Source organism: Lytechinus variegatus, chromosome 3, assembly GCF_018143015.1.
Source record: "Lytechinus variegatus isolate NC3 chromosome 3, Lvar_3.0, whole genome shotgun sequence".
NCBI lineage: Eukaryota > Metazoa > Echinodermata > Echinoidea > Temnopleuroida > Toxopneustidae > Lytechinus > Lytechinus variegatus.
This window is the reverse complement of record NC_054742.1, coordinates 43,361,226-43,388,478: the sequence shown is the minus strand read 5'-3', so window position 1 is coordinate 43,388,478 and position 27,253 is coordinate 43,361,226. Positions and strand designations below refer to the sequence as shown.

The window sequence follows — 27,253 nt, the reverse complement described above, 5'->3', positions numbered from 1 at the left end:
GTCAAAACTGCAAAAAAAACACACACAAAATTACTTAAATGTCAAAGAAAACTGCATCAGAAAATCAGTGAGATCTTCAAAGATAAAAAAAAAGAAAGGGTTTGAAAGTTGGGGTTCACTTATGCATGAAATGTGCAAACTGTGCAATGTCTTTTTTTTTCTTTCATAGAAAGATTTTATCAGAAATCAAACACGAAAGCAATTCAATACAAAAGAATCATGAAGCGAACATGTTTACAACAACTGTACATGCGTGATTATCTAATGATATGACAAAATTATGATGTTTTTGACTGAGAACCCTTTCAATTCACAATAGCGTTTCAATACATCTTAAAAGAGCTAAACACAACCGATTACCCTTACAACGTGTGGAAAAAATGAAATATTTAGCATAAAGAATATAACGGTTTACAGTAGAGTATTGAGCTTCAGGGCAACCAACAGAAATAAATTCTTATTCAAATACACGTTATTGTTCAAATATGAGGTTTGAAGTTTTGAATAAATTGTTGAGTTACAGGGCAGTCCCAAAACAGATATGAAATACTTTCAACAGAGGAAGAACAAAATGTACATAAATTAGATTCAGACAAGCCAATATCGTAAAGATGTTTGTTCACCCCCATTATCGATGAAAAGTTTATATGAAAGTAGCGGAGTTTTGTAGAAAGACAGCATTTAAAGGGAATCATATACAATCTGTTCCAATTTAACCGGTTCATTTAAATGGATGCCCATTTTGATTGCGAAGTGGGGGACTTTAAGATTTTATCAACAGAATTTCTATGGATAAACTTGCATACCTTAAAAACATTATTTAAATTATACAACAAATCTTCTTGAGTTGTTTTACTCTCGACAAGATGTGACTAAAATGTTTCCATTCACTGGGTGCAATGTGCAATGTCGGTGAAACTTGGAAGCAGTACGGAAAATTGTCAACAGCTTGTATCTCGTGTTTTATTTAACTATACAATTTTAAAGTAAGACAGAATGAAGAAAAGGGGTTCTTGTTTAAGATAAGCTAGTTTTCTAATTATCAACTTTCCAACGATTAAATTGTTAGTTGGGTCATTTACAGAGTACATTCCTGGTGACTTATTGCTGGTTTGGGGGTAGCTAGTCATCAGAAGTTCAGGTACACAAATGTAACACGACTTCATATTTAGATTTTAAAAAATGTAGATAAATGGATTATTATATTGCATGAAAAAGGGATATTATCAAACAAGCAACATAAAGATGGAAATTCAGAGTAAAAAGAAACGAGAATAAAACTGAAGGAAAATCTGTTTTTTTTTTTCATTTCATGTGCTTACCCAGTAACTGCCATATTATGTGAAATATTGTAGAGAGTCACTTTGACTGGGTCATCGTCGAGTCCAAGAGCAACAGATATTAAGTCTTCAAAACGACTGCTAAGTCCGTCGACATTGTGTATATGACTTTCCAATGAGATTGAATAGACTATTCCCACGAGACCTACAGGAGGAAAGGGAAATATAGCTAACATGGAACATACCAGTATGTTTCCAATACTAATTTTGACACTTAGTATTCGTTTTCCATGACTTTCTTTGATCAATCGTTGTATGATCGGGATAAATATAGTGATTGTAAATGATTTTGAAGTCGATTTTAATGTTGCCAAATAAATTCAAATTTTCATTGATTTTTTTTCATGGGATGTGCTTTCCTTTGAATATACTAACTCACCGAAAATAATGTTGCCATCAATGGTAAAATCAAAATATCAAATGCAACAAGTGTTCATAATGTTACGCATAAACAGTTGGAATATGTTAAATATGATGAGTTTCTAAATCATACAGCAACGGATTCACATTTCATATGGTATATAATGCTCATCTTTATAACAAAATATTAAAAATTTGTTACAATTCTAATGAAACCATTTCAAACAAAATCAGTATTTGTTTGAACCTTACAGGGGGACCCGTGAGCTCTTATATTGGAAGTCCATATTCTTGCTGTTCGTTATATCATGTGAACAGCTTAATAAGAACAAACAGATGTGATGTGAAATATCTTACTCGTTTCGCAATTCAGCCCAATGAAACCATCGATACATTGGCACCGATGAACTGATACTGCAGTTGGGGAGGATGGTGGGATACAGGACCCGTTGTTTAAACACGGAGAGGAAAGGCATACATCAACTTGCGTCTGACACAGTTCCCCAGTAAATCCTTCCTGACATAAGCATCTGGATGAAAGAAACGGATCACATATCACAAGAGGCTTTGAGGAGAGCCACAAATTGTGCAGATGTTAAGGATATAAAAAAGGGAGAAGACGTGAAAGAGAAATACAAAATATATCATCACCGAACAAACTTTCGGTATGTTAACTCAAATAATTTAGAAATTATAATACTTCTCTACAATGCTTAAACGAATCGAACATCGTTGACGCATTCGGGTATATTTCATTTGTAAAGTTACCAATTTTAGACAGGCACTCTATTGAATAAAACATAATGTAGGCGACCCAAGACGTTTAATGCATGAATCTTAATAGAACTAGTTAATGTGTTTTGTACCATGATTTATTATGAAGAAATAAAACTTTAAAAGGTCGTCTTATATAGTCAAACTTATAGTTCCTTCCAGAAAAATCCTTTATAGAAATACATTGGTGCTGACTCCCCTAGCAATACCATGAAATAACTAAGGGATTTTAGCAATATCCAATCTTACCTGTATTCTGAGTTGAAAAACAACACACAAGTACCATCGTTGTAACAAGCATCCCGATAACATGGTCCAGTGAATGTAGGTTGGGTTGTTGGAGGGGTCACACAGTCATATCCACCGTAGAAATTATCACAGAGCAGGCCTGGTGGACACACATCTGCATAAACAGAGCACTCGTCTAAATCCTCATTGCATAAACGATCAGTAAACCCATTATCACAAACGCAGGTATATGTTTGGAAACCATCAATACAAGTGGCACCGTTAGCGCAGCTGTTGTAACGACAGTCATCCACATCCTCCTCACAGTCCAAACCTTGGTAACCACCAGCGCAAGAACACACGTAAAAAGTTAAGAAATTGAAGCAGGTGGCGCCATTTTTACATGGATTGTTTTCACACAGGTTGATTGGTTGTTCGCAGTGCGTACCAGTGTACCCATCAGAACACTGACATGTGTAACCATTGGTAATATCATCACATTGAGCACCATTTTGGCATGGGTTACTCCAGCATTTTAGAGTATTGACCTCACAATTGAATCCTTCATAGCCTTCGGCACATTGGCATGAATAGCCATTGATCAAATCTATGCAACTTGCAGCATTTTGGCATGGGTTGCTCGCACATTCGTTAATACTGATCTCACATGAACTTCCTTCATAGCCCGCGTCACAGAGACAGACATAAGTATTTACTCCATCTATACAAGTACCATCATTTTGACAGATGACACCTTCACAGTCGTTGACATTAATTTCACAATGCAAACCTTTAAATCCCAATCTACAAATGCACTTGTAGCCATTTGCTTCATCAACGCAGGTACCAATATTGGCACATGGGGAACTAAGGCATTCGTCGATATTGATGTTGCAGTCCACACCCATGAATCCTTCAGGACAGCTGCATGAATATGAAGCAAATCCATTATTGCATGTGGCACCATTCTTACATGGCTCACTAAGACAGTTGTCTACCACATTACTACAGTTTGTTCCTTCGAATCCAGTTACACAGTAACAAGTGTAACCATCAATTTGATCAACGCAGAACCCACCATTCCTACATGGATTGCCATTACACTCGTTTATATTTATTTCACAGAAATGTCCCGTGAATCCTGCCCTGCAGTCACACGAATATGAAGCTATCCCATCAACACATAGCCCATCGTTCAAACAGATATGATTCTCGCAGTCATCGATATTTTCTTCACAGAGATCTCCCATAAATCCGGCTTGGCAGTGGCATTTATAATCGTTCAGCAAATTAGTACAAAGGGCACCGTTCTCACATGGATCTGATCGGCAGGTATCAGTGTCAACCTCGCAGTGACTACTTCCAAAACCATCAGGGCAATTACAAGTATACCCATTTAACTCATCCTGGCATGTAGCATTGTTTGCACAAGGACTACTGTCACATTCATCGATCTCTTGCTCGCAGTATGAACCCTGGTACCCTAACGCACAGAGACAGGTGATATCATCTCCTACAGCCTTACAGATAGCTCCATTCTCACAAGGATCCGTATCACAGACATGTCCTTCACAGTTTGTTCCTAGGTATCCAGTCACACACGTGCATTGGTATTCGTTTAGTACATCTGCTTCCTCCGAGCATGTTGCACCATTCAGACACGGAGAAGACTTGCATTCGTCAATGTCCTCCTCACATCGTAAACCTACCGGGCAAAACCGAAAACATACAATGAAGGTCGTATTATTATATGTGCAATTCTAATGATGTTCCTCTCCATAGCTTCTCCATAATGAATCATCAGAAGAAAAAATTATTTTTTAGGACATAGTTTGTTAAAGTGTTGACAGGTTTAACAAGATGATAACATTTCTACAAAAATAAATGGTGGTACCAAGTAGTTAACTTTTTTAACCTTTAGTTACCTGAACTTCCTTTCGGACATGAACATTCATAGCCATTTACTCTATCAGAACAAGTACCATTTCGTGCACAAGGGTTTGGTAAGCAGTCATCAATATCAACTTGACAGTGGGATCCTGTATATCCATCTAGACAGATGCAAATATAGCTACCCAGCTGCTGAGACTGGAAGCAACTGCCTCCATTCAGGCATGGCTCATTTGAACATTCGTCAATATCCACTTCACACAATAGACCTGTAAAATATTGCATCACGTCAGAAAAAGACAGAAAAGGGGCAATTAATATCATTTTGTGGTATATATCTGTTTGGAATATTTATTTTTACCGTAAAATGGCTTTGCTAGATATTTGGAGGGAAAAGGGGTGGTTCTATCATTTCCAAGATTTGGGCCATTTATTATCAGAATTCAACAAATCGCATTACACATGTTGCCAATTATGCAAACTAAGATGGCGTTATCATATTTATGATATCTCATTCTGTGTGTAAACTATTATATACTCATAATTGATTATCATGGTTATGCAACAAGTTTTGCATATCCTTCTTTACTGTAAGCTAATTCTTATTCCTTCATTTCAATGTAGATGTAACATCATAATTCATAAATTATGAATTATGATGTTACACTTAAGTTGCCATAACCTATATCTTAAATCCATATTATATTTGCAACTTTGGGGCAAAACTCTGAACTTTTTAATTCTTACTTTGAAAATCTAATCAAAAATTCATAAACGTAATAAAATATATTTTGCTCTAAAAAAATGAATGAACGGTTGGTAAACATATATTCATATTAAAACCACCGAACCACATGATGTACACACAGAGAAAGGGGGAAAGCAAACTTTTTTAGTAACGTGTCACGAAAATACGTGTCTATTTTCTTTTTCCTCCAACACCTTTGATTATTAAAACGGGATCTCAAAATATTGTTTTCTAGGTGTGACAGAAAAAGTAAAGTAACGTACATTTACCGAGGAAAAAATCACCGCGAAGTTGTCGCAAAAATATCGGGGTGCTGAATCAGGTTCTCGATCGTTTCTATGGTATGACCGAGTCATGCAAGTCTCAGATACTCAAAAGATAACAAAGAAATCTTTGCATTTGTACGCTAAAAAGTTTTTTTTCTTCGTCCATGGAAACACGAATAACAATTTAGTACAGTTGACTATAATCAATGATAATGAAACATAGAAATCAATATCCTCGAGATAACTTTCAGCCTTAGAATATAATGATAAGGTGTGATTCTCCTATATGTAAATAAGTATGCTGTGTTTCCTTATCTGATCACATTGTCATAATTATTCAAGGGCATACCTTCACTCCCAATTGGGCAATCACATCGGAATCCATTGATAAGGTCAATACAGGTTCCTCTTGTACATGGATCTGAGTTGCACTCATTGACATTACTACTACAATGGACACCCTCGAATCCTGGTGCACACTGACAATCGTAAGAATCAAGAGTGTCTGGATACGTTAGGCAAGTCGCACCATTCAGACAGGGAAAACTCAGGCACTCGTCAATGTCAACCTCACAGTTGATTCCTGCGTATAGAAAAGGTAATGTAAATGATTCCATCAGTGGACTTTATTATGAATGATCAAAAACTTAATATGCCACTAATATACCGACAATAAAAGTTGAATTTGCCTGTTGATGTGCCTTATTCTTCCGCTCTAACTCTGTGTTCTTCTTACCTCAACTCATCCTTACTTTCTATCTTTCTTTCCCCTATCGCTTTGTACTTGTAGCTCTGGATTAAATTATTGTTCTCAGTTTCATATACAATTTTCCGTTATCATATACCTGGGGGCCGTTTCATAAAGCTGTTCGTAGGTTAAGAGCGACTTGAAGAGCGACTGGTGATCCTTCCTTACGCGCTTAACAATCGCCAATGGATATACCATTTACCACAAGAAAGGATTACCAGTCGTTCTTAAAGTCGCTCTTATCTTACAAACAGCTTTATGAAACACCCACCGGATAATTCCATTTGTTATTGTTTAGGAGTTGTCTTTTCTATTTGTATTGTATTATGCTTTTATTCCTATTTTTTATATTTTATACAGGACCCCAAATACAACAGTATTTGAATACTGACGGTATATAACCTGTTTAAATAATACGTAATAAATAAATAAATGAATGAATAAAAAATATCAAAAGAATATGCCTCAAATAAGAAATCCATAAAACCTGTATAATTGTGCAGGGAAAAAAAACTATTACCCTCTGAAATCATTAGATAAACTGTTATACACTTTGATACGTATATAAAATGAATTTCCCAGAAATGTATCATTAAATACAGTTTGTTCGAGACGACTCACCCACTGTTCCGCTTGGACACCAACAGAAATAACCATTAACTTTCTCGTCACAAATGCCACCATTTTGGCACGGATTTGAATTACACTCGTTCACCTCGGTTTCGCAGTTATCACCTGTATACCCAGATCTACAGGTACAGTTATACGCATTCAGAATATCAGAAGAGGTAAAACATGTACCGCCATTTTGACAAGGAAGACTGTCACATTCGTTTACGTCTATCTCACATTGTTGACCTGTAACAATGGAACACCGAAAAAACAAAAATTAGTCTACAATGATTATGGTGATACCACAAATTCAATTTCTTTGAAGTCATCTTCTTTCAGTCCTTTACTTTTTCAGCATGGACCCAATTATACAAAGGAGGTCGAGTTAATAAAGGATGAATTTTGTACCAAGAAACCTACGGTAGGCCTATATACAATCCCGTACAGATTCAATACATACATATATAATATATATTCATATTATGATCAATCTTGGCGATGTACGTGTACGGGTCTCCTTCATAATTATATTTGAGATCAAGAGTATGGAGAGGGCCATAGCAAGGTCGATTCAATACCACACTTCATCAAGCTTTTGGACCTTCATCACGATGAATATATATATACATATATATTAGATTTTTTTTATTGTAACATTTGATGGCAGAGTACTGATTGATTGATAAAATATCTGATATTAATATCGTGGTCTTGCACTATTTTTTTTACTTATTATAATTTTTCCAACAAAACTAATACTGAGAATGTTTGTACCTGCTGTTCCTGGCGGACAGTCGCAGTTCACGCCATGATAGCCATTCTGACATACACAGATATATCCGTTAGTGTGATCCATGCATTGTCCAGAATTGTGGCAGGGGTTGCTGCTGCACTCGTTAACATTCTGGTGACAGTACTGTCCAATATATCCTGGTATACAGATACAAATATATGTGTTGATCCCATCAACACAGGTAGCACCGTTCTGACATGCATTGGCTAAGCAATCGTCTGTATTGACCTCACAATTAACGCCTTCAAAACCAATGCCACACTGACAAGTGTATTCACCTACCAAATCTGAACAGGTGCCACCATTTCTGCAAGGGGTACTAGCGCATTCGTTTATCTCAGTTTGGCAGGTTAACCCCATGAATCCAGGGGCACATCTACATTCAAAGGCTGCTAGTCCGTTGATACATGTTGCATTGTTATAGCAGGGTGAACTGTAACAGTTGTTGACGATTCCATCACAAACCCTTCCTTCAAATCCATCAGGACATTGGCAGGTAAACATGTTTACGCCATTAATGCATACAGCTCCGTTCTTGCATGGATTCGATGAACATTCATCGATGTCAAAGTCACATAACTGTCCATAAAATCCAGCTGCACAAATACATGTGTAGCTCAAAACATTATCCGAACACGTCGCACCATTTGCACAAGAATGTGATAAACAGTCATCTATTGCTGTTTCGCATATGTCCCCTGTGAAATCGTCTCTACACTGACAAAGAAAATCATTAGGTAAATTGATGCACGTTCCTCCATTTTCACATAAGGAAAACCTACACCTGTTATAGTCAATATCGCAGTTATCACTACCGTAATGTTCTGGGCAAGCGCAAATATAACCATTTAAAATATCATGGCAAGTGGCATCATTCTGACAGGGATTACTCAAACATTCATCAATATCATCCTCACAGTAGACACCTTCATAACCAGGTGGACATCGACACGTGGTCTGGTTTCCTACCGCTTCACACGAGGCACCATTTAAGCAAGGATCGTTATCGCAAACGTGTCCGTTACAAGTCAATCCTACAAAACCTTCCAGACAGTCACATTGAAAGGTGTTAAGCTGGTCCGGAGTTGTACGACACTGTCCTCCATTTAAACAAGGCTCAGACAAACATTCGTCTATATCCACTTCGCAATTTTCGCCTGTAAATTAGAAATAATAGATATCTAAGATAGGCATAAAAACAAGTGAATGCCCCTGGCAGTGCTGGCTCTAAATAATTATTCACAAAAACACTATTCAAATGATGATAAAAATACTATTCATAGACCCTAAATTACTTTTGACCTTGATTATGTGACCTAAGGCTTGTGCAAAACATCAGTGATACTTTATTACCCTTATGTCCATGTTTCATGAACTAGATCAATAAACTATCATAGTTCAAAGTTATGACAATTCAACAAAGTCTTCACAACGGCTATAGTTCGTGGACATTAAATATGACATTCGACTTTGATCACGCGATCTAAAACTCACACAGGATGTGAAGTGATACGTAATTGCTTTTAATATGTCAAAGTTGAAAGAACTAGGTCTCTACACTTTATAAGTTATAAAGACATTTCAAAAACTTAACCTTGGTTAAAATTTCAATGTTGATGACGCCACCGTCAGAAAAGCGGCGCCTATATAATTGTCTCGCTTGCATAGCACAGCGAAACAAAAACAAGATTGTTAAACACACAGATTAGCAACTCCATGGTGTCACTATTCCCTTCCATTTGAATGACCAACATACCCCAAAAAAGTTATAAAAAAACACCCATGGGTCACAATATCAACGATGTTGTACTTATAATAATTGGGATAGTACAAACCCAAGCAAAATAATTATGATGTCGAGGTTGTTTCTACCCCTACTTGCACAGCACCCCGTCAAGAAAAAACAAACCGTCAAAAAATTACAATTTTCCAAAATATCTCATCAAATGTCTGATTCAAAGGATTGCTTTTGAAGGAATTCGCGGGATATCACCAATTTTTGTGTCTTTTTTCATATCTTACATACTTTGGGTTGAAATTCTGTTTTACGGACTGAACCATCGGCAATTTTCCCCAGATTTCCGTACAGCCGCAAGTTTTAGCGCACATTATGATGTCAGCGACGACTCCCCTTCCCAGTATCTAAGATTCAGGAAATTATATATAACATAAACAAGGTAACAAAAGTGTGTAAATATATTCATAAAACGTGTGTTGAGAAAATTTTTAAAATTCCTATTTCACAAAACAAATGGAAAAGTATCATTTCAGATCCAATCGTTACTTGGGACAAAATCTATATGATTCCTTTTAAATGTACTATTTCAACAAAGCTTAGATATTTTCAGTACAAAATTTTTCATAATATTCTTGGCGTTAACAAGTACTTGAAAACTGTTGGTATATCACATTCTGATTTATGTTCCTTTTGTTCAGCACACACGGAAACTATTGCTCATTTATTTTGGGAATGTCCCCTTTCTCGTCGATCTTTAGATGATTTTGAAAAATACACTCTTAAAAGTGAAATAAAATCATCTTTCAATGACTTTGTATTTGGCATACCAGCTGGAAATTCTTCTTTTAATTTTGATATTTTATATGCAAAATGTTATATCTTTTCAACTAAATGTTTAAAAGGAAACTTAGCATTCTCATCATTTCAAAAGAAATTAAAGTATGAGCATGAGATAGAACAAACTATGCACATGCAACAAAATAAGTTTTTTGTATATCTTGATGAATCGAGGCACATCGAGCTTATTTAAATTATGTATTGTGTATATGTATGATATTGAATATGATGTATCACATACATTTTGCATTTGTTTATATGCGTTGTGGAGAAATATTGAATAAAGACTTTCTTTGAAAAAGAAAAAAAAAAGATTCAGACTGACCTGAAGTACCAGGAATGCAGGTGCAACTATAGTCAGCAACCAGGTCATTACAATGTCCGCTTTGATGACATGGGTTGGAGAGACATTCGTTAATGTCATTCTGGCAGTAGAGACCGTCGAAACCAGTTGAACATGTACATACGAAGTAGTTAATCTGACCGAGCAGAGTGGTGCAAGTACCTCCGTTTAGACACGGTTCGCTCTGGCATTCATCGACGTCCACTTCACACATATCTCCTATAAAAATCAATCAGCGGTATTTCAAATTACACACACACCCATATAAGTGTGTGTGTGAGTGTGGGTTTGTATGTACATATACATCACCGAAGCTAGGCCTGTTGCTTTTACTAACTTTGAACCTCTCGTGTTAATTGTAAAGTGATGTTTTTCAACGGAATAACATTAGTTACCTATTAGAAAAAAATTAATGTAATTAGTAATCGATTATCATGATATTGGTGATGACGATAAAAATTTAATATCAAAATGATTATTGTTGATATATTATGAATGAATGAATGAGTTTATTACCAAAAAACAAACAAGATAAAACACATATAACAGAGATGAGTTGTTTTACATTTGTTTGGTAAAAGGAATCTTTGGAAATAGCAAGTTCTGCTAGTTTTTTCTTGATCATTATTCTGTTATATCTGCCATACCAATTGAATGGAAAATGGTCTGAAAAGAACCTCCTAAAAAAGAAAGTGAATTACCAAGAGGAAATTATATATAACATAAACAAGGTAACAAAAGTGTGTAAATATATTCATAAAACGTGTGTTGAGAAAATTTTTAAAATTCCTATTTCACAAAACAAATGGAAAAGTATTATTTCAGATCCAATCGTTACTTGGGACAAAATCTATATGATTCCTTTTAAATGTACTTTTTCAACAAAGCTTAGATATTTTCAGTACAAAATTTTTCATAATATTCTTGGCGTTAACAAGTACTTGAAAACTGTTGGTATATCACATTCTGATTTATGTTCCTTTTGTTCAGCACACACGGAAACTATTGCTCATTTATTTTGGGAATGTCCCCTTACTCGTCGATTTTTAGATGATTTTGAAAAATACACTCTTAAAAGTGAAATAAAATTATCTTTCAATGACTTTGTATTTGGCATACCAGCTGGAAATTCTTCTTTTATTTTTGATATTTTATATGCAAAATATTATATCTTTTCAACTAAATGTTTAAAGGAAACTTATCATTCTCATCACTTCAAAAGAAATTAAAGTATCAGCATGAGATAGAACGAACTATGCACATGCAACAAAATAAGTTTATTGTATATCTTGATGAATCGAGGCACATCGAGCTTATTTAAATTATGTATTGTGTATATGTATGATATTGAATTTGATGTATCACATACATTTTGCATTTGTTTATATGCGTTGTGGAGAAATATTGAATAAAGACTTTCTTTGAAAAAGAAAAAAAAAGTTCTGCTAGTGAGATGTAGACCCTTTGTTAGACTATCTACAATATAAAACACTTGAAGTATTTAGCATGATATAGCATGAAATAATACAACTAGAAATATCTTATACAACGTGGATATGTATATCTTACGGTTAGGTGCTTTCGAATGAAAATGAATACATGTAAGTAAATTAAGTGCATTGTATAATACAATCTTACGTGGAATACAAATTATAAATAAAGTGAATGAAATAAATGAAATTTATATTTTATATCAATATTCTTGTATGAAGCTTCTTCAAGCTCTGTGCGAAAAGACCGGACAATTTTTAGCTGTTTTACATTCTCTGGAGGATTATTCCAGATTTGCGATCCAAAGAAAGAAATTGAGGTTTTACCGTGTTTTTTTTTACTCTAGGCAAAAGTAAATTTGTTTACTCTTTTTGGCTTGTACTATAACAATTTTCAAAAAAAATCATAATATTCGCACACTGATTGGATAAGTTTGTTGCATCGTATTAAAAAAGGTAAAACGAATGTATAGATACATTGAAAATAAACATAAAATAACATTATCCTAAACATACACACCTTCTGTTCCCTGCAAACAAGTGCACTGGAATGCATTGATGAGATCTGTACATGATCCCCCATTCATGCAAGGCTGTGATCTACATTCATCGATGATGGTGTCACAGTTGATTCCTGTGAATCCTGGCTGGCAGTCACAGGTGTATAAACCAAGTTCTGGTGTACTGCAATTGCTGTTATATGCACAGGGAAAGCTAAGACATTCATCGATGTCGATTTCACAACGCGGGCCTTCCAGATAGAAACAAACATGAAAAGTCATGAATTAGATTTTGTAAAACCGTTGCAATAACGATCTTCCTTCTATGACAAGCGAAAATCTTACATAATCACATATTTTCACATTCTTAAAAACTGTCATTTCTTAAAAGGAATTCGTGTTGAATCTAATGGGAAGATTTTTTTTGTGAGCGTTTCAGATATGATAACCATCCTTACATATACAGTACATATACATATGTATACATATTTAAAATGAACATAACATAATATAGACGAGTGAGGAAACAAGAGCAGCAAGTAACAGCTTTGAACTCGACCTAGTTGAAAACATTGGCCATAATCCCAAAGATTTTGGGCGTTATGCCAACAGCAAGGTAAAGAGTATGGGTCTTATTACAAGCCTCATGAAGGACAATGGACAACTTACTGAATCAGATAGTGAAATAGCAAGTGTTCTTAACGATTATTTCTCCGAAGTATTCACTAGTGAGGACATGGACAGTATACCAGATATACAAGTTCCTTTGCGAAGTGACCTACCCATGCTAAGTGAAATAAAAGTACAAGAGATAGATGTCAGCAAAAAGTTTTTTAAAAAAAATGAATAAAAATAAGTCACCAGGACCTGATGGGTTGCATCCTAAAGTATTAAATGATCCGGCTGGTTCTATTGCTAAACCATTGACATTAATCTGTAACAAGTCTATGCAGGAAGGTAAACTCCCATCGGACTGGAAGCAGGGAACTGTAGTACCAATCAATAAGAAAGGGAGAAGAACCAAAGCCTCAAATTATAGGGCTGTTAGCCTTACGTCCGTTGCAGGGAAGTTGATGGAGAAAATTCTTCGAGATGTTATAGTTACACACTTGCTACGAAATGACCTACTCACACAGAGTCAGCATGGATTTACCCCAGGAAGGACGTGTGCCACTCAACTTCTTTATGTTCTTGAGGTATGGTCAAGGTTATTAGATGAAGGTGAAGCGATCGATGTCCTATACCTTGATTTTCGGAAGGCATTCGATAGTGTTCCCCATCAAAGACTCTTACTCAAGCTAAAGGCACATGGTATAGTAGGTAAACTCCTGAACTGGATTAGAGCATTTTTTATCGGAAGAGTACATCGAGTCTTTGTTAATGGAGAATCATCCGACTGGTCACCTGTAACAAGCGAAATTCCGCAAGCATGGCAAGGAAGTGTCCTCGGACCGGTCCTCTTCTTGATCTACATAAATGACCTCCCACCTGACGTAATAAATAGCAGAGTAGCATTATTTGCTGATGACACAAAACTCTACAGTACTGGAAATACACCTTCACAGACGAGTGGTCTTCAAGACGACCTGAATAATAATAATAGAGTGGTCTGAGAGATGGCAATTACCCTTCAATGAGGACAAATGCAAAGTGTTGCACATCGGCAGGAGAAACCTTGAAAAAAGCTACCATATGCATTAGAAAGACTTACAAGTAGTGGAAGCCGAAAAGGATCTTGGTGTAATAGTGGACTGTGAGCTGAAATTTCACCAGCATGTGTCATCGGCAGTCAGCAAAGGATACCAACTCCTCGCCATAATGAAAAGGACATTCACTCAACTCACAAGGACAACTCTGCCTCTGCTCTTCAAAACCCCAATAAGACCCCACCTTGAATACGGGAGTATCCTCTGGCATAGCAGATTGAAAGAAGATGCAAGGATTGAAAGGGTCCAAAGAAGGGCAACCAAGCTGATCAGAGAGCTGAAGAATGTCCCATATCAAGACAGACTCCCTGCTGTACAGGATGAGAAGAGGAGACATGATCTTCGTGCACCACTTAATGCGTGGACTTATCAATCTCCCTCTAGATCACTTCTTCACAAAATCAGTAGGCAGATCAACAAGGGGACACTGCCTGAAACTTCAGAAAGAGCACTGTAGAATGGACATTTGCAGCAAGTCTTTTAGCAGAAGAGTGATTGATGATTGGAATAGCCTCCCTGAAAGTATAGTCATCTTGCCAACAACAGAATCATTTAAAAGGCATGTAGATGAATATAGGTGGGATCATCGCTTTGATCTACCATGACTCCCACTCCTCAGCATGCGTACAGTAATTAAATTTACCAGACTAAAACCATAAATGGAGTGACCGGGAATTACAGGCCACCGCCTTCTTCCTGTAACAGATGATGATGATGATGATAATCCGTTGATGTCTAAATCCAGGTTTTGAATTCCCGTAAACTTCAAATAGGGAGTATTATCCCAGAAGCCAATGGGATAATGATAGTCATCATTTCCCCCAACGAGTCTAAAAAGAAATCAAAGACCTTTCTTAAATACGTTTTCCCTACTTTCCTTAATTTTCAAAATGTTCAACTGTCCCATCTCACCTGCGGTACCTGCAGGACATAAACATTCAAAACCGTTGATGAGATTATGACACTGTCCTCCCTGTTGGCATGGTGATGACAAGCATTCATCTTTATCTTCTTCGCAGTTTACTCCTACATAACCGTCTGCACAGTCGCATCGATAATAGTTCAAGACAGATGATGAAGCCACACATGATCCACCATGTTGGCACGGCCGACTTGAACACTCGTCAACGTCGATCTCACATCGCGTACCTTCGAGAAAGTAATAGAAGGTAAGAATATGTTGGTGTATCAAATGGGGGAAAGGGAGCTATGAAGTCAGCATTATTTGGGGGTCAAATTCTGATTATTAACCCAGTACACTGCATCCTCCAGATGTTTTTTTTCTTCTTTGATAGGGTTCTCAGTATCATTACGACCTTCGAGTAAGCATCTAAAGATTGGTACCATACAAGGTAATGAAAAATAATACCTGTATAATTCAATTTCAGACTGATTATTTCATACACGTTTGACTGGGGCTATGCATCCATTTATCATTAACCATATTTGTGCGCCGTGCGATATTTGCACCCCTTCAAAAGTTTGACACCAGAGAAATTTTTCGTTAGATCAGTGCCATTTAACAGCTGACGCCGGGTCGAGCAATGAGATCGCCTCTTTTTATGTAATGAGAAAGAAATAGATATATAAATGAGAAAGAAATGTAATAAGAAAGAAATAGATATATAAATAAACACATACGTGTATATTTCCTTAAAGATGAGTGCTCCCTTTCAATTTTTATGGTGGTGACCTCTTTGGTTGCTTGGCAGACTATGATCTTACCTGTCTCTTTTTCTATTTTGTTTAATTCTGTCTATTTCCTTTTGCTTTTATATAGTCTTACATCTGTGTGTCCCCGTTAACGTAGTACTAGGACAAGTCCCTTTGAACCCCCCTCCCCTTAGATAGACATCTATCCCCTTAACCCTAAAAGGACTGGGGCCGCGCGATATTTTAAAAACGCAAAAAGATAGCATCGCGACGCCACATGACGTTTTATGAGACAATGTCATGCAAACAATGGCTCATTTTTATACTTTGTGTGCAAAGTTCATAAAAGGGCGATTATTTTCCGTTCGAAATGATCTACCTAATTAATGTAGGGTATAATTTAGTTGTAAATGGTCTGTAATAATTTACAATGAAAAACAGAGAAATACTTAAGAAATTCTAAAAACTAAGAAATGCATAAGGAAAAATGCACAAGGAAAATGCATAGAAACCTTCAAATTAGATTACAAAGATGACATCTGGAAAAAAAGAAGAAAATTTGAAGTGAAATTGGGTGTTAAATATGCAAATAATGTTTTTCACAAACAAATTTGTATATTTTATTCATAATGAATAAAAAAAACTGATTTTTTTCTTTTTATATACTTGCTTGTACTTTATGTGGTAACGAATGTGCAAGCCAAATTTCGGCGCGATCGCGCGAACGGAGGCCGAGATTAAAAGGGGGCATATAAAATCATGCCCCCCGCCCCCGTCCTCAATACATCTCAAATAGCCCAGTCCTCACCTTGAGATCCAGGCGGACAGTAGCAGACAAATGAGTTCACCAAGTCCAAGCACGTTCCCCCTCGTTGGCATGGATTAGAAGCACATTCGTTAATCTCATTCTCACAGTTGATCCCTTCATAACCAGGCTCACAGGAGCAGGTGTAGATGTTGAAAGTGTTAGGAGACGTGTTACAGGTGCCATTCACACAAGGACTGCTTAAACATTCATCAATATCCGTTTGGCATTGTACACCTATGTACAGAAGGTAAATGTGTGGCGAGTGGTTGTTCATGAATAGATATCGTGGTGGTTTTCTTCTTTAAAAAATATCTTTTAATAAACATAAAGGCCTATGGAAGGGTGAATTTACCTAATCAAATTTTTTTTTTAAGTAACTTGAATTAAATAGGCCGATAGCCATTTCCCTTTTTAGTAGGCATAAAAATGTAACTACAGGTTACTTTTGTATCTCTCAATCCATATTCATGTTGTGTAACAAAACAAGCTTCGATACCTGCGTAATATAATTTACATGCGTGGGCAAATATGCAATGCATGAATTATGACATTCAATTTGAGGATTTGTTTTAACCATTGATGTTTAATGTAGCGTCTACAAGTCTTACCTGTGGTTCCGGGTTGGCAACTGCAATCGTAACTATTGTGCTGATCAGTACATATCCCACCATTAAAACAGGGATTTGGGTTGCACTCATTTGTAGGCTGGGTGGGTACAGAGAGAGAGGGGGGGGGTGGGGTGGGAGAGGGAGGGGGAGGGGCATTGGGACAAAATATGTTATCGTGCAAATGAGGAAGTGGATCCAATAATAACTCATGTTAAGGAAAAGACATTTTTACGTTACTGGATGTATAAATCATAATACTTAAACAACCAATCTATTTCAACAGGCATAAACGAAAAATGTCAATCTAGTCATCGATATCTCCAGAATAGATATCATTCGTATCAACAGCGGCGAATGGAGCAGTAAACAGAGCAGCTATAGCAATAACATCAACAGTGCGATATTAGAAAGAGGGATAAATGAATAAGTTTAAACAAAATAACAAAAAATAACGATGATAATACACATATATTATATATACATATATATATATATATAAGCCTAATTATCATTATAGTGTTAATAATGATATTGACATTAGCAACAGCAACTACACTATTGTTGATAATAATAATGATAATACTTAAACTAAGAGAGAGAAGGAAAGAAAGAAAGAGACAAAGAAAGAAATGAAGAAAGTATTCGAGAGGTATAACCATTATGTTCTGGAAAAACTCTATTGCACAATTGCATAATGCAAGAATATGACCTACCTGATTACAGTTGTTACCTTCATAACCAACGTGACAGATAATTGCCCCAGTAATATCGTCGCAATCATAATGGCCTAGATCATCATTCCTAGCAAGACAGTGCTGAGAACAGCCGGATGATGTACCATAGTAATGCTCCTGGCAATACACTTTTACTTCTACTGTGATTCTGTGGAATTCGAGAATTACAAATACAAAGTCTGCACCTTTTGACATTAAAAAATTAATAGATGATTTGTTAAAAAAAGAAAAGAAGCTGTTTAAGAGGTAACGAACGCGTTTAACGGATTATTTGGTATATGACGTGAATATTTGATACTAGAACATTTCCTCTGATGTGCATTACCAAATTAGATAAATACATTGAAAAAAATCACCAGATCATTAGAGCCCGTTTACTTTACTCAGTATAGATGGAGATGTGAGAGCATGGTTTAATTTAAAGCGGACAAGCCGAAAAATACACATCTCAATATTTTATTCGAGATTATTTTGGCATGATATAAAAAGTAAAATTTTCATTTCTGTATTCCTTTTCATTCATTTTCATTTTTTTTGTGGGGGGGGGGCTTCGCCTAGGCTTAGCCCCATCCCAAATACGCCGGTCTTTGATAACTTACGTTGCTTTTCCTGGTCCATTAAGAGTTTCCGTTTTCTTTTGAGCTAAGCTAGATGACCTGTAAGGTTGGTATTTAGTACCTTGGAAATTGAAGCCTATTCGATCTATTAAATCGTGTGCGTTAAGATCTCTATCCCATACTTCAATGTTGACACGGAATCCACCCTGACAAAAAAAACAGACATATAGTACATTTAATTTGTCGTTATGCCTCGGCAGTCAAGTTCGGGGTCCCTTTTATAAAAGGGGGCGGGGAATATTGGGAACTCAAATCATGATGGGGATTTTTTTGCAAGTAAATGTGTATGTGCTTTTCTTTATTGGTATACACCATAATAATGGCCAAAGGATGTGATTATTCTCCGGTTTCTATTCGATGTCGCAATAGCTATTGACAACTTACGCACCATGGTGATTGCATTATGATGCAATCCACGTTCGTTTTTCATCCAATTATTTCTGTTTTAATATGATTATTTTGTTTTGCTCATTACACAAACTTATGGTGTGTCCATAAATGAATAACAATTTCTTTACTGTCATTGGCATTAATTATTCGGCAATTTAAGGAAAATGACAAAAAAAGAGAGAATATATTACAGTTTAAATTACAATGCTGAATACTTAGTAACACTTGACAACTGAAAAAAAGGTGGACATTTTACTCTGGTACTTTACAAGAATTGCATAGAATATAATTTTTCATTTTTCATTGACTCAGAAGTATGCTATGGGTAAAAAAAAGTTTATATGACTATTATACCGTCCATGTGTTGATGGAGAATACGATAGGATTCGATCCGGCATTACTACCCAAAGAGATCGGGAAATCAAAGTCATCATTATCCGAGAAGAGTCTATCTGTTGAATAGCTCCCATAAGCACAGGGGGCTATAGTAAACTCACTGTTCATAACAGATCAAAAGAGAAAAATAAAAAACATTAACCTTTTTATTTATTTGTTTCCTTTTTTCAGTTGAATTTTAAATCATCCAACTGTACACATGCTGCAACTAAAGACCTTATACGTTACAGTAGTATTCATATAGCTAAGTAAGTCGACTGATAAAACTATTTTTTTTAATGAATAAAACCCATTTATGGGTCTAAATCATTAATATAGTTTTCAAATCTTAAGCTGTCCAGATTATCTGATCATGAAATCGGAGAAGCTAAAATTTCCTTAGGCGAACTTTTTTTTTTCATCGTGGAAATATAATGATTTAAACATAAATCAATTGCGACAGATTGATCAAACTTTTTTTGTTTGTGTTTATTCATTTAAAGGTCACCAAGATACTAATAACCTAAATAATTCCCCCACGTGATGTACACTAAAACAAATCAGTCAAATTGACCAGTAGTCAGCTGGAGTGCAACTGATATGTCTTGTCATATTTCTGATATATATTCTAGTAAGAAATAACTGTGTTCTAGTAAAATACGACTAGAAAATAGTATAATATGACTAGAATAACAGTTGCAACCAGCTGACCCTATACGGTCATATTTTACTGATTTGTTTTTTCAGAGTGTATGAGAGATATAAACAGTTCAACATACCTTTGCACTATACCAAAACAGAGGTTGAAGTAGTTGTCACATGAATTACAGATGAATATGAAAGGATCACAGCATCCTCCGCCGAAGTCTTCGTGAGTTGGGTTTGAATAATGCTTGAGTTTGAAAGATACTACCACTACACATCTTACCTACACAAGTAACACGATAAATGATGGGCAAAGAAGATAATTGGGAAGGAGATCCTGGTTGAGTGAATACGTACACCCCCCCCCCCCCCACCCCCATTCGAATGTCGAATTTTAACAATGTATTGGAGAGGGTTGTCTCGTCTTGATTATTTGTATTCCAATTTTCAAAAAAAAAAAAAATCTCTGAACCCATTAGGCCAATATGCTTAGGTAAGTTAACCCAATTTGTTCTTGCCAAAATCAAGGAGGCCCTATTTTATTAAATAATAATCACATAATAATCACCCCAAATGGAAGTTCAATTGCGTAAACGGTTTTGAAAAATGTAGCCCTTCAAATATTGAGCAAACGCTCAAACAGTTTACATGGTTACAAACCGCAGAATACAAAATAATGTAAAGTTCAGCATGTTCAAAGCATATCATATATTTTGGGGAATCATTATGGCTTTACTCTCAGATGTTCACTACCATCAACAATGTTATTGCAAGTTGCTTGATGTAATTTCACTTCTTTTCAGACATTTTACCATTTTGTTTTCGTTTTCGATCAATAATCTTGTTTAATACCCAGCAGTGGTTATTTGGGGCTACATGGTCTAGTAGACCCTGTAAGTCATGACTACTTTAACATTGTTTAAGAACATGTACATGTAAAGTACATATTTGTAAAGCAGTAAGAGCACTATATATAAAAGTAATTATTATCATCAAAATCATCATCATCATCATTATTACTATCATTTTTATTATTATGAAATTTATCTTAAAGGTAATTTTCCTTCCGCATATAAACATGTGCAGATATAAATCCATAACTCTTAAATTTGACACTTTTATTCCAATATACTTACTAATTGATGGACTCGTATGATCTCTATGTTGTATTGCTTTCCCTTCCTTACAACTCTTTTCTTCCTGTTGTTTGTCTTTCTCTCTCCATATTTCTCCTTCTCTTTTTTTATCCATCTCTCTTCCTCTCTTTCTTTGAAATGTTGAATTGTAAATACTACTGCTTTTTTCTTAATGAACAAGAACTATAAATAATCTCGACCACCATACCAATATGTGTTAAGGATAATATTTTATTTTTTAATTCTTCTAACTTTGTTTATCCTTACGTACAACTACAACTTCATGTTTTTACCTCTTTCATAATGTTTGTACCTTCATTTCTTTTGACTTTCTGCTCCACTTCTTCCCTTCACTCCACCTCTCTCTCTATTCCTATCCACACCCCCCCCCCCCTTTCTCTCTCTATCTGCCTCTCCTTCCCACCTCTCTCTTACGTTTCCAAAATTTCACAACACAAGTAGTGTTCAATGCCATACTTTATCCGTATTATTTATTTTGTAATTGTCTGTTGTTGCTTGAATATTTTTGGTGTCTTTATTATTACCTTGTGAATACATCGCAATTCGGCCTTAGCCGCGATGATGTCTTGATATTTATTAATAAACCATTTATCTTATCTTATGTCTTATCTTATTATTATTATTATTATCATTATTATTATTATCAGTATAATCCTTCATGAGTTAGTATTGACATAATCTGCAAACCCCTTTTCTATTGAATTTAACTTGAGAATTGATTCTAAAAAGTATTTATCATATTACTGAAAAACAAGTGTTTTGAAGTGGATTTTAAAGCAACTCTTGTAGGATTATGACATCATTGACATCTGGATTCATTCATTGCAGTCATGCCATACTCTGGCACAAATTAAAATTTACATCACTGCAAAGAATACCTCCTGATCATCCATGCGTTAATACATACCACATAAAAATGGTATCAAAATATTTGGGAGAATATACTTTTCCAAGCCATAGTATATAATAATAATATTTTTCTCCTTCACTTGGGGATTTGTGAGGTGTTGTTTACTACTCACACTGTGTATATGTGCTTAAAGTTTCTGTATTTGTATAAAAACTAAAAACATATTTATGATTTTCGTCAAATATCTTGTTTTGTAGACAATTTGTCTTGAAGTACACGCCATTCCCGTGTTTCTGTAAAACCTAAAGCTATCTTCTTCTGTAAACAGTAGGTCCTACAGGTCACCGTCTGGTGTATTGTCGTACTGGTGAAATGCAGTACATGTATGTGTGTGTGTACATCATCCGTTAAAAGACTGCTTACGGCGTGCAAGTAAAAACCACCACCGTTATTATGTATAACACCTTCAACGTTTTTCAATTTATTCGGGAATTTATGTTAAATGAAGCAATAAAAATGAGAAATGTGATATTTTTCTCCTACTTCACTGATTCACTCTACTCTCTCCGAATACATGCACACAATGAACCCTCCATACTTGCGATGTTTGTATTATATGTTTGCCCTCTATATTAATAGTCATTGTTATCTTGTGTACGTTACAGGACTGTAAATATAGGTTTCGAGTGACCTTGACGCCGGCCCAGGCCATCGGCAGGCCCAATTACTGCGAATGCTGAATTTGTTATTATTTATATGAGCAAATACTACATCTTTTGTTTATATGGAATCGTATCATTGTTTATGACACCCTTGTATTGGGGCTGTTTTGTACCGTCATGCAGCGAATTGAGTCACGAATTTTTAGGGAGTATAAACAAACTGTTTCTAAAAAGCTGCATGGAAGCAAGCGAAGCGAGCAAAAAAAATTTGGACTTTTTTTAATTCAAAAGAATCTAATTTTGTGACAAATTAATATTCCGAAAATATTATCCTCTTGCACTTCTTTCATTTTCTCCCCTGTTTCTTGGTAGTGAAAATTTTAGACTCCATGGCCCAAAAACCCTCTATCTGTAAGCCAATGCGTACTTAGACCCTTCACCTTGAACAAGACAATCTCTCTTCTTAAAAAAGAAATGAATGAATAAATATAAATAAATCAATGTTCTTTATTATGAATAATAATACAATTCAATAGATAATGTTAAAGATACACAAAAAATGAGAAAATGATAAAGAATAGTATGATGATAGATACATACATACATACATACATACATACATACATGCATAAATAAATAAATACATAAGTGAATAAATAAACAAAAATTGCTTTATTATAGCTTCTAACCGAAAACATATAACTTACCTCTCGTGAGAAGTGGAGCGCAATAAAGATGATAACTGAGGCAAACTTCAACATCGCGTTCATGATTAGGCAATATTATACCGAATTTCCATGCAACGAATAATTTGCATCATTGAAGGCCCTTTTTCTTCAGCATTACATCATCAACAATTTCTTCCCCTATCTTTAGTTTGTGCATACAACATTCCCGGGCAATTTTTCTCACAATTGATCTTGCTCCCTTATGATTTTCGTGAGAGGTAACATTGAAACGGTAGTCACATATATATTTCCGCGTGTATATACTTTTGGAGGAGCGCTAGACTTATATTATACAGAGCTGGGATACTTAATCTTTGTTACGAGGATGTTTTTATCATTGATTACCAGAGCGAAGGATTGACAATTTAGTTCGCAGCTCATGGTCTCCTGGCATCGAACAAAGGATCCTATCCAAAATAGATTCAGAAAAATACAATCTATTCAGAATAATGACTAAGCTCTCCCGAGTACTAAAGTGTGACGTCATTATCTCTCTTGAAAAAAAAGATGCATTCCAGCATTTTCATGACTGCATCTTAGTATAGCACGAGAGCATGATCACAAAAACCCCCACTAACACCAAGACTGAAATTGTGGCTTCTGATACTTTCCTGGTTGATAACTGGTAGTGACCTACGATATGACTTCAATGTTGTCATATCTTGCCCCCCCCCCCGTCATTTCTTTTCATCGCTTAAGCAAGTTCAGTAGGCATCTACTTCATTGTTTCCTTTGGCTGGAATCATTGGTGTCGATCGTAATTTGGGGAATGACTGACAAATAGCCTATCGTTTAAGAGATTTTTAAAGTCATCTGGGTGGGGGGGGGGGGGTCTGTGGGTAACAAGCCTAAATTTTAGGGGGCAGATATTAGCGTAAATGGCAAAATTCATAAACACAAACGAAAATGTAAGAAGAAAGAGTTAATGAAAGCCCCCAAAAATACTAAACCCAACAAAAAGTTGATTTGAATAAGAAGAGAGAAATCTAACAAGCATATAGCAATGAAAATATCATCAAAATCGGATGTAAAATAGGAAAGTTATGACATTTTTAAGTTTTGCTTACTGTCACAAAACATCTATACACACATCCTGGTCGGTATGTGATGTCATCCACTCACTATTTATTTTGTATTTTATTATATAAAATATGAAATGCTATAATTTTCTCCTCATCATCAAGTGAAATAAAGATTAATTCCTCACTGAACACTTTGAATTAGCATTTTAATAATATATGGTTCTGTCAACTTGGTCCTTATTGTCAAATCTGTAAAAAATGAAATATTGTGTTATTCAAACAATAAAATTATGTGATGCTATAAGAGACGGTTTTAGCAATGGCACACACTTTAGCAAGTTCCAAGAACCTATTATCCCTGATACAATAGCACTTGTTATGAAATATGATAAAGGTTGTTCACACATCTATACGATGCTTAAAAAGAAAAGAAAAGTGGAGTGTAAAAGTTTTCTTAAGTGGAAGTGTATATTCGATATGAATGACAAGCAATGGCAGTCGTATTGCTCTATTGGATTCAGTTGTACTACCGATGTGAATTTACGTTGGTTTCAGTTCAAAATAATGCAACGCATTTTATATACAAATGAAATATTGTTTAAAATTAATTTAGCTCAACAAAAAGAATGTACTTTTTGTAATGTACACCGTGAAACAGTCACTCATCTACTTTGTGAATGTACATGTATTAAACATATATGGGACAGGTTTGAGCAATGGATATTTCTTAAAACTGGAAATAGAATATTTTTCTCTAATAAAGAAAAATTATTTGGCTTAAGAGGTTCAAGTAATCATGCATTAAATTGTTTATTGATAGTGATACGGCTAATGATTTACACTTCCAGAGTAAAACATCAATTACCTGTTTTTGATAATATCAAATTTGCACTTCAGAATTATTTCAAGAATGAAAAATATATCGCAGAGTCAAATTGTAAAATGGTAAAGTTTACAAAGAAATGGTTTCAATTACGTGCCATGTTTACATGAGGTGATCTGTTCAGTTCCCTTTCCATGTACAATTATACTTATGAATATTATTGTTCATTTACTCCTCGCTTGTTTCTTAAATTGTTTACTATTATGTGAACCTGACAGTTCAATTTATATATTTGTTGCAGTTACTGTTGTACTGTATTTCGTTGTTATTAATTTGATTTGTCATTGAAAAGATATCTTGTTATGTTTGAATAATAATAAAATCCCTGTGGAGGGAAACAAATTGAAAAAACAATAAAAACAAAAGAATATAGTAATAGATGGACATCATCGACTGACTCATTTGCATCAATCTGCGTTGTGCATATCACAGTTATGTGAAAAAATATTAAAGCGAAAGTTAAAATGCCCCCAAAATAAGCGAAAGTTAAAATGATATAACTTCTCTATATATTACATCCGATTTCGATGATTTTTTTTAGTGTTAGGCTAGTTTGATTTTTCTCTATTTATTCAAATCAACATTATTCTGGGGTGTACTTGACCTTTAGGGGTTCACTGCATGCGAAGATATTGCAGTGCATGGAGGGTTAATAGGGTCATCGCACGAAGATTTGTACACTCTTTTCAATTTCATCTCGTACTCTGTGTTCCCCATTTAACATCATAAACATAATGGATAAATAATACTTTTTAAAAAGTTCAAAAGGATGTCGCTTGGTTGCGGGAAAGGGTAAATTTAAAACAATATGTCATTTGAACATGAACACGTTTCTCTGTTTTAACATGGAATTGATTTTTTCCACCATCCATCTGTTTCTATAGTTACGACATTAATGGATTCATTTAATAATAATATAACATAAGAAAGTACCGAGAAAAAAATACGGCCATCATGCGCATTTAAACGACAATCAACATCATTATCATAATCTTGCAGCATCTTGTACTCCCCTCTGCATCATGGCATGCCATAGATAATGTTCGATCGAAAATGATTATCGGAGGATGGAGGAAAATACTTCATCTGCTTGATTTTATACATGAGAATACAATATACTTACATGGAAAAATTGATGAGGGTCTACTGAAAATCAAAGCTTGTAAGTTGTAGACCCCCTATCTAAATGAAAAATACAATAATAATTCGATTTAAAAAGGACTAGCAAATCAGCAAAACTATATAAAGTCATGTAAAAATAAACACTAACACATTTTCGCAAACCAGAATTAGGTTAACAGAGATATGGGATGATAATACACGTTAATGATCTCCCATCAATACGGGTATATAACTTTGGCAATAAATATTTTAATCTTCTTAGTGACCTTATCAAGCTCCAATAGATGTTAAATTTATTAAACAGAGGATCGGCAACAAAATGTATATTTTTTCACAACTCTATTTGTTCCATACAGGGGCCTTATCTGCCTTCAAATTATTTAGGTCTACAATCTCAAGTAATAATTGATTATAAACTGGAGTTATAAATATTGACCTATAATAATGTATCTAGAAAGAACAGGTAACTCAGTTTGGGTCCATTTTGAGAGAAATTGGTATTTCACGGTTCTTTGGCTACAGATCATAAAGTGACTACCGTCAACCAAAGTTCCATCAACAGCACTGCCGACAAGCATGTTATTTTTGTTTAATGTCCCATTTTTTGTTCTTTCCAGGTACAGTAT

At 35.2% G+C, this 27,253-nt stretch overlaps 1 protein-coding gene across 3 annotated transcripts in view; it reads right to left on the bottom strand.

Moving 5' to 3' along the window:
- LOC121411096 (neurogenic locus Notch protein-like) overlaps nt 1-23,884 on the bottom strand; it is a 29,145-nt gene extending 5,261 nt beyond the window's left edge. The window contains exons 1-17 of one of the 3 annotated variants that reach the window (XM_041603617.1): nt 23,580-23,884; nt 20,338-20,486; nt 19,538-19,679; nt 18,776-18,939; nt 18,156-18,324; nt 17,443-17,539; nt 16,835-17,068; nt 15,286-15,522; nt 12,688-12,918; nt 10,660-10,896; nt 7,741-8,916; nt 6,976-7,212; nt 5,956-6,189; nt 4,628-4,861; nt 2,724-4,407; nt 2,058-2,230; nt 1,323-1,485 (exon numbers count right to left, since the gene is read on the bottom strand). In XM_041603617.1, coding sequence (XP_041459551.1) covers nt 1,323-1,485; nt 2,058-2,230; nt 2,724-4,407; nt 4,628-4,861; nt 5,956-6,189; nt 6,976-7,212; nt 7,741-8,916; nt 10,660-10,896; nt 12,688-12,918; nt 15,286-15,522; nt 16,835-17,068; nt 17,443-17,539; nt 18,156-18,324; nt 18,776-18,939; nt 19,538-19,679; nt 20,338-20,486; nt 23,580-23,642 — 5,624 coding nt within the window. In that variant the 5' untranslated portion in view covers nt 23,643-23,884. Of the gene's footprint in view, nt 1-1,322; nt 1,486-2,057; nt 2,231-2,723; nt 4,408-4,627; nt 4,862-5,955; nt 6,190-6,975; nt 7,213-7,740; nt 8,917-10,659; nt 10,897-12,687; nt 12,919-15,285; nt 15,523-16,834; nt 17,069-17,442; nt 17,540-18,155; nt 18,325-18,775; nt 18,940-19,537; nt 19,680-20,337; nt 20,487-23,579 lie in introns of those variants that run through there. The other 2 variants (XM_041603618.1, XM_041603619.1) reach the window with 2 other exon arrangements.
- Nucleotides 23,885-27,253: the final 3,369 nt, after the last annotated feature.